We start from the raw sequence: 8,586 nt of genomic DNA, 5'->3' as shown, positions 1-8,586 counted from the left end.
CCTGGCGTGCTGCAGTTCATGGGGTGGCAAAGAATGGGACACGACTGAGCGACTGAACTTAACTGACTGAGTTTTATGAATTTAAAGTTATAAAGATAGAATGATAAGGATTAGCTTTGTTGAAATTATCCAGATGTTTATAAGAGAAATAAACAAATCCACTATCGTTTGGAAATCTGAACATACCTCTTTCAGAAGATGATATTTGGAAAATAAAAAATTAAGTATATAGAAGATACAAATTGAAAAACCTAAGAAGCATAATCTAATAAACATACAGAAAACATCACACATGACAGTTCTAAAACAGACATTCTTTTAGAAAATCAACATGACACATTAAAGAAATCACATTCAAGGCTACAACTGCTTCCTTCACTAAGTTTCAAAGTTTTTATTATAGATTTGACATTTTCTGACCAAATTAGAATAAACCTAGAAATAATATCCTCTCACATAGAGTAAAACACTTGAAAATTATTTTTCTAAGAAACTCACGAATCAAAGAAATAATTTTAATAGAAAGTTCTATGAATTGAATGATTGTGGAAATTCTAATAAGAAAGCCAGAAGAAAATGACAACTTTAAATGTTTATTTGAGAAAACAAATAAAGATCCAAATACACAAGTTTATTACCTGATAAAAAGTTTACCAAAAAAAAAAAAAAAATCAAAACATATTCTTCACCTAAAAACAGAAACCAGAAAATGATCAAGATACTACTTCAAATCAATGAACCAGAACAAAACATACAACAGAGAATCACAAAAGCCAGTCTTTCAGTATTCGAACATTTGAAGACGAATGACAATCCGAAAGGATAGGTCAAGTAAAAAAAAACAGTAGAACACAAAAAATGTATCAGGAATATATCATTAGGACATCTTAGTATAGGCTGCAGATTTAGAAAATCAGGGATGTAATCACTTCCTCAAACACAGTAGTGATCCCACTGTTCATACATTCAGTGACAGACACATAGAGGACTGGAGAATGAAAGAAACAAACAAAAATATAGAAACACAAACATACCAGCACAAATAGAAATACTAACTCACATATCACAGGCCAATATAGCGAGAAGGTGGGGGGGGGGAGCGGCTCTATACTTTTTCACTATTGCTCTTTATTTTATTACTGTTTCAGTTTGCTACTCTGTTGTAACAAACCCTGAAATCATCCTATTGACCTTTTCATCACTTGTTCATTCTCATTATGCTCTAAGCAGCCAGTGATTGGTCAGTTAAGTCCATTTCTTCAGCTCCAGTTCATTTCAAATTAGGGCCTGGAACAAATCAGAGACTCAGTAAACATTAGGATCAGTAATGAAAGTTAGCTTCCCACATCTAATCACCTGCATAAGGCATTTGCCTTCTCCCTGAATTAAGCTCAGCATATTAGTGGCATATCCTTTTGGGTAAGCAACCTCTGATGCTCCATGCCAGGGCCCCTTCCCGATCTATATTCTCTCCATTCACACCTGTCCAAGCATCTATCATGTTGTCGGCCTTTGAGTGTGGCTCTTCCCACCAACATGTGAAGATAAGCTGACAAACAGGAAGCTGAGAGAGCTCCAGGGTTTTTAACAACAGAATCCAGAGCCTGCCCTGACCGGGTATGTAGTCAAAAGTCAAACTGCACTCAAAGAATTTAAGTCCATCCTGCAATGAAGGTGAGGTGAGAGGGCTGGGAAAGAGGAAGAGCCAGACTAGTCTAGAGTAGGCTGGGCATGGGGATAAAGTACTAAACTTCAACCATAAAATAAACTCCTTGTTCCTTCCCACATCCCATCCTTTCCATGAAGATTGGAGCTCAGAAACAGAGATAGATTGACCAGAGACCCTCCCTCCTGCCATATTGTAGTCAGGGGAAACCACAGCCTGAGTTGGAGTCTGACCTGCTCTAGGATTCTTCTGTATGTTGCTGTCTGCCAGGAAGCCATGGTAAGCCTGCATCTACAACAGGCTGTCGGTTGTCAGCCTTGGGAAAACAAGGTATACTATGGGCAGTGAGTAAGGTCTATCTTTCAGTTTTTTTCTCTGTCTCCCTGTCCAACTATTCCATCTCTCATTCACGTTGGAGGACACACCCACCTCTCTTCCCATGGTGTCCTGAGTGTTCTGTTCCTGGGGCTGGGTCACCTGCTGGGGCTTATCCTTAGGAAGATCCAGCTCCTGTGGTATCTCTGCCTCTGCCTCATTGAATAGCTGCTTACCCTGCAGAGTATATAGCAGCTGGAGGAAGGTCTGGTGCCTAGAAGGAAGATGTGGGTATGAAGAGAGGGAACTTCTGCTGGACAACCCTGGGTCTGCAGCTCATGCTCCCAGCCTCACCTCTGCAGCTTGTCCTGCGCCTGCCCTGCCTGTTGCTTCAGATCTCCAAGTTCCTGATATAGTTGTTGAAGTTCCTGTTGAATTCCTGACTGACGCTCCCTCACTTCTGAAAAAGCCTCCACCAGATTCTGCAAATGCTTCTCCTACCAGGAGTGAGAATGTAGATATGGTTCCTCAAATCCTGAGGTCTTGGAGCCATTTTCCCAACCCTCCAGCTTAGACCTAGCTGGGGTTTCAGATACACAGATGAATAGAGGGACTCCACTCTTTTTAGGCAGGACCAGGAGCTTAGAAAAAAGGATCAGAGTGAGTTGTTCCAAGGTAAGGCATTCTGGAGGGAAGGGGTGCAAAGAATGATAAGACTTCTATAGTTTTCTATGTGCCAGGCACTATTTTAAACACTTGCTGTACCAATTACTCAATCATCCTAACAACTCTATAGGGTAGATGCTATTATTTTCTTCATTTCACACATGAAGATACAGAAGCAGAGAAAGAAAGGTGACAGTTCAAGATCATGCAGTGGTAAGTGGTGATGCTAGGATCAAAGTGCATGTGGGTCCCATTATACAATGCCACATAGGAGGAAATGTGATGAAAATTTTCTGGGCAGAGGACTTGGCCCATGCAATAGCATGGTGGTGGGAAGAGATATTTTCCTAGGGAAATGGACCTACCTGTTGCAGCTGCCACTGCTTCTGGGCTATTCTGAGTTTTTCCACGGCCATTTGCTTCTGCAGGTAAGCGAAGGAAGGGAATGAGGAGAGGAGTGCATTTTTATTGTTGCATTTCATTTTTTTAAATTAATTTTTTCTAATAGCAGGTCCTTGTTGGTTATCTACTTTAAATATAGCAGTGTGTGCATGTCAAATTCCCAATCTATCCCCAGCCCTCTTCCTCTCTGGTAACCATAAGTTCTTTCTCTAAGTCTATGAGTTTATTTCTGTTTACAGTAAGTTCATCTGTATCTTTTTTTAGATTCCACATATAAATGTTATCATATATTTGCCTTTGTCTGACTTACTTAAGTATGATAATCTCCAAGTCTATCCATGTTACTGCAAATGGCATTATATTAATGGCTGAATAATATTGAGGAATGGATAAAGAAGATGTGGTACATATATATAATGGAAGATAACCTCAGTCTTATGGTTGAAATTTAAAAGATAACCAGTAGGTCCAAACTAGCATATTCACCCTTTTCCTCCTCCTCTCTGCTTGCCCTTGTCTCCCCTCATCATTGGTTCACCTTGGTCTGGAGCTGTTTAAGGGCTTCCTGGAGCTGTGCCTGCTTTGTTTGGGCCTCCTCCACCTTGGGCAGTGCCTGGGCCAGGGAATTTGTGATGACCTCCACATGCTCTTGATAGGTGGCCTTCAGCTCTTTCCATTGCTCTTTAGCTTCAATTGCCTTCTGTCCTGAGGAAAACCACCAAAAATAAATATATAAGTGAGGTAGGCCCACTTGCCTGCAGCACTGGGGCTTCAGTCATCACATCAGCCAAAGAGCTGACGTGATTGATGTCCCCCTTTCTTCTTCACTGAGGGAAGCCCCTAGCCGAACCCTGCGTCCACTCACGGCTTGTGTCTTCAGAAACCAAGGGGTTCTGCTCCTGGGCAGTGCCTTCCTGAACCAAGAAATTCTGCAGAAAGTCTACTACTTGAAGCTGGCTGCAGAGGAGCTTGTCTTTCTTCCGAGAGTCCTGTTCAGAAGGAGGGTATCGGCAGGGAACATTCTTACCTCCTTGTACTACAGGCCAACAAGGTTACCTTCCAGTCTGTTCACAATTAATGCTGCCCAGTATCTCAACAAGAGGATCCAGGAGCAGCCCCTGGCGGGTGAAAGGCTAGCTCCCATCTTGCACATACCATCACAAATTCAGCCAGGATCTGGGCAGGCAGTTCAGCCTCCTCCTGAAGACCTACAGGCTCCAGGATGTCTGCTACCTTGGCCAGGGCCCTGAAGGGGTGAGAAAACAGGAAAAACTGCAGACTCCTGAGGTGCTAGTTCTAGTGAATTTGTGTGCACATTGCACATATGTGATTATGCGTATTAATGCTGAGTCTTGTCCTGATTAACAGCTACACACAGGCTTGAAGGGCCACCTGAGACCAGGAATGGTGTGTGCATGGAAGACACATGGAAGTAATAAGTGAAATAATAAGTGAGGAAAAATAAGCAAAGCAAGGGGAATAATAAGCATGGAGAAAGAGCTGTGATTTTAAATAGGGCCTGTTTCACCGAATAGAAACCTTTTGAGGGGACTTTCCTAGTGGTTCAGTAGTAAAGAATCCGCCTGCCAACACAGATGTTACAGAGTCCATCCCTGGTCCAGTAAGATTCCGCATGCCACGGAGCAACTAAGCCCGGGCACCACAGCTCCTGAAGCCCTCGCTCTAGAGCCAGTGCTCTGCAAGGAGAAGCCACTGCAATGAGAAGCCCCGCACCGCAGCTAGACAGTAACCCACTCATTGAAGCTAGAGAAAGTCAGCGCAAAGCAAGAAAATAGACATTTCAGTTTCTGAAATCAAAGAAATATACAGGGGATGGGACAGCGCCCCGCGCAGACACAGCCTTGGAGAAAGGTCTCAGAATACTGGAGGAGGAGCTAAGGACAGAGGGCTGGATCCCTGGGTCTAGGCTCTCCAGAGTTCTTCCTTGTTAGGGGCTGGAGCAGTCCATTAGGAAGTGGTAACCGAGATAAAATAACTCACAGGAACAGTGTATGTTGGGACAAGGGTGGCAGAAATTAAACGGCCTTCCCAGGGTATCTCCTGGGGTGGAAAGTTTCCTGTTAGGATGGTCGACCTGCGAAGAGATGTGGGGGCTTGACAGGGATGTACGTGCCCTTTACGTACACATCTCTGGGCAGTGTGCGTTCGTAGTGGGGAACAAACAGTCTCTCATATGCCTTACTCCTGGAGAGCCAACCTAAGACAGGGAGTCTGGGGTCACGATCACTTCACGGCAGAGCCGAACCCCAACCGCTATAATGGGTTGAGGGACATTACTGATTTTACTCGGGGGTGCGCAAGGACAGTCCCAGCCCGCCCCCAGCTGCCTCCGCCCCGCTACCCACCGGGCGGGAGACACTTACTCTCGGGCTGCAGCCTCCACTTCAGACTCCGCAGCCCCCATCTTGCCCCGGGCTGCGCTCCAGCTCTACCCTGGGACTACTTTGGATCCGCCGCAGGCTGCGCGCCGGAACAGGCGATTGGATGTCCGGTCAGTGGGCAGGGTTCAAGGACCATTAAGCGCTTTCATTGGCGGGCCCAGATTGACACTTTGGCGGGCCGGTTGTTTGGCGCAGGCGCAGTTGTTGCTGAGCTCGCAGTTCTACGCCTGCGCAGTAACCTGTAGGCTGAGCTGAGGTGGGGGAGGTGTGGCTTGAGTTCGTTCCGCGGCGCGCGGCCCAGTTCTGACTCAGCGGCAGAGGAAAACTTTCCTCTGTATGGCTTTTAGGGGTACCTTTCAACATTTCCTTTATTGAAAAAGAAAAAAAAAAAAATTCTACTGCTGTTGAAGGATAACGCTGGGTCTGTTTCCAAGACAGTTGGCGCCAGTAACGAGTAACAGTGACCCTGAAGACTGAGAAAACAAATGTTATCAGTTCAAAAAGCTTGCTATATTTACAAGGTTTTCCAGACTGCAGCGCAGGGAGAGAAAACTTAAGCAGAGCCCAGCGAATTGCCTGCGTTGACAGGAAGGAGCTGCAAGTTTGGGGGAGACCAGGGCAGGTAATGTTCTTTTCAGAGTATAACAGAAAGGCGAGAGTTGTTCAGAGAACTTGGAGTTCTGTAGAATTTTCTCCAGGATTCTACTGAATTTTGAGCATTTTTTTGTCTGAGGAAACTACCCGGAAGGGGATTTAAGGATTCACTTAGACACAGAAATAGTAATTCGTTTCACCGATCTGGCTGGGAAACTTCCTAATCCATGGGGCATTGTTATTAGAGTACACAGATAGGTTTTGCTTTAATAGTAGAGCATTCGCCCTAGACACCTCACTCCTCTAGTGCATGTGTTCACAGTTGTTTCCCGCTCTTTGGGATCGTATGGACTGTAGCCGGCCAAGCTCCTCTGTACACGGGATTACCCAGGTAAGAATACTGGAATGGATTGCTATTTCCTCTAGGGGATCTTACCTACACAGGGATCGAACTTGTCTCTCTTTTGTCTCCTGCATTGGCAGGCTGATTCTTTACTACTGAGCCGCTGGGGAAGCCTTCACTTGTCTAGTGCCTCCTAACAAATCTTAAAAGCATATCCCAAGTGGATCAAATGGTTAACAAATCATTTAAGTATATAACAGACCAAAGTTCAATATTGTTTATAGGAATACAAAAATGTCCAGCAACCAATAAGGTGTAGTTAACAGTGCCTGGCATCAAAAACTACCAAGCTTGTAAAAAATCAGGAAAAGAAAACCCATATTTAGGAGGAAAATCAATCACTGATCAGAATAGAACTAGCTCTTAGAAGCAAGGGTATTAAAAGTTATGTTCAAAAAGATAGCAAAAGGGAAGGATGTGAAAAAAGTGGACTGCTCATGTTGCTAGTAAGAATGTAAAATGATGCATCTGCTTTTGGAAAACAGTTTAGCAGTTCCTCAAAATGTTAAACATACCAAGTGCTAGTCAAAAAAGAGCACGTATTTGGACTTCCCAGCTGGCTCTAGAGGTAAAGAACCCGCTTGCCAATGCAGGACACCTAAGAGATGGGCGTTGGATCCCTGGGTCAGGAATATTCCCTGCAGAAGGGAATGGCAACCTACTGCAGTATTCTTGCTTGGAGAATCCCATGGATAGAGGAGCCTGGTGGGCTACAGTCCATAGAGTCGCAAAGAGTCAGATACGACTGAAGCGACTTAGCATGCATGCATTCACGTAAACGAGCTAGAAAGTACTTGAAAGCCAAGCGCCAAGCTGAAAAAAAAGAGCACATATTGTATGATTTTTTTTTTTTATGTGAAATGTCTAGATTAACCATATATAAAGAAACAAAATAGATTAGTGGTTGTCTAGGGGCTGGCAGGGGAATAGGGATGAATAGGGGTTTCTTTTAGTAAATAAAAATGTTCTAAAGTTAGATTATAGGGAAGTGCATAATTTTCTATATAAAAAATACACTTTAAATGGGTCTCAGAGTTCTTAAAAAATTAATCAAAAACACAAAACATATAGTAAGACTTAAACTTGTAGAAGTGAAAACTGCGATGTGACAGATGAAATTAAATGGAATTAATAGCAGATTAGACACTGAGCTGTGGTATAATTTCTAACAACCTTATGCTTTGATAAGGACACAAAGAAGATCTGAGGTCTTACCCATGACAGAAACAAGTTTATTGAAGAAAGAACAGAAAGAACACTTCAAGGGAGAGGTGGAGCAAGCCAAGAGAGGCAGTCATGCAGGAATGATGTGGTGCAGGGTTTTTCAAGACAGAGCTTTTGCATATTCATCTAGGCAGCCTTGGACTGACAGTTTTGATTAACAGGTACAAGTTATGTAACAGCAGGCTCTATTGAGCATGTCTTTCCCATAATTCAGTCTGTTATAAGAAGATTATATATGTAATATACATATAATCTATGTATGTATAGAATATTTATGAACCCCTAACAGGCTTCCACTTGCCTAAGGTCACTTGAGGACACAGCTGTGTATCCAGACCCATGTGCCAGAGCGAATGTGTGCCTAGGGCCAATGCACTGGAGTTGGAAAAGTCTCTGTGGTCATTTTGTATTAATAGTGTATCTATGAGCTCTCCTGGGCTGCAATGGGGTGTGTCTGGGGTGGGGTTTAGAGACCTATTTGAATCTTTTTTGGCTTGGTTGTCCCTTTTGCTCATGTGTAACACCTTGATCACAAATTCCCATGATAATTCTACCTTTTGAATAAAATCCTTTTCAAATATATGAAATGACCTCACTTCATATCTATATTTAAATATTTTAGTGTAAACTGAAGACGAAATCATTAAGAGATCAAACAATAAATAGCAAATCAAAATGACATACTGCAACTTGAATTTGAGTGCAAGTTGACTTTGGACTCTACATAGTGCAAATTTGCCAGCTATGGGGCACTCCCTGGGTTTCCTGTGTTTAGGACTTTATGCTTGTACTGCCAAGAGCCCAGATTCAACCTCTGATCTAGAACTAAAATCCTGTAAATAGCATGGTGTGGCCCCAAACAAACAAACAAAAAAACCCCCTAAATTTGCAGCTCTGTTTAACCCTCCACTTGC

At 43.3% G+C, this 8,586-nt stretch overlaps 1 protein-coding gene across 2 annotated transcripts; it reads right to left on the bottom strand.

Annotated features, from left to right (window-relative positions):
* Positions 1–579: 579 nt before the first annotated feature.
* ZWINT (ZW10 interacting kinetochore protein) lies at positions 580–5,556 on the bottom strand. Of its 2 annotated transcripts, none has more exons than XM_043926774.1 (8): positions 5,434–5,556; positions 4,205–4,295; positions 3,915–4,038; positions 3,588–3,754; positions 3,013–3,069; positions 2,336–2,478; positions 2,096–2,255; positions 580–1,287 (listed from the first exon to the last, which is right to left on the bottom strand). In XM_043926774.1, the coding sequence occupies exons 1-8, from the start codon at positions 5,472–5,474 to the stop codon at positions 1,276–1,278; spliced, it is 795 nt and encodes a 264-aa protein (XP_043782709.1). In that variant the 5' UTR covers positions 5,475–5,556; the 3' UTR covers positions 580–1,275. The 2 variants fall into 2 exon arrangements, with proteins under 2 accessions (XP_043782709.1, XP_043782710.1); XM_043926775.1 differs by lacking the exon at positions 580–1,287 and adding an exon at positions 1,312–1,982 and having other exon boundaries at positions 5,434–5,554.
* Positions 5,557–8,586: the final 3,030 nt, after the last annotated feature.

The sequence above is a fragment of the Cervus elaphus genome, chromosome 15 (genome assembly GCF_910594005.1).
Source record: "Cervus elaphus chromosome 15, mCerEla1.1, whole genome shotgun sequence".
In the NCBI taxonomy this organism is placed as follows: domain Eukaryota; kingdom Metazoa; phylum Chordata; class Mammalia; order Artiodactyla; family Cervidae; genus Cervus; species Cervus elaphus.
Note: the sequence above shows the minus strand (reverse complement) of the source record. Positions and strands in the feature narration are given on the sequence as shown.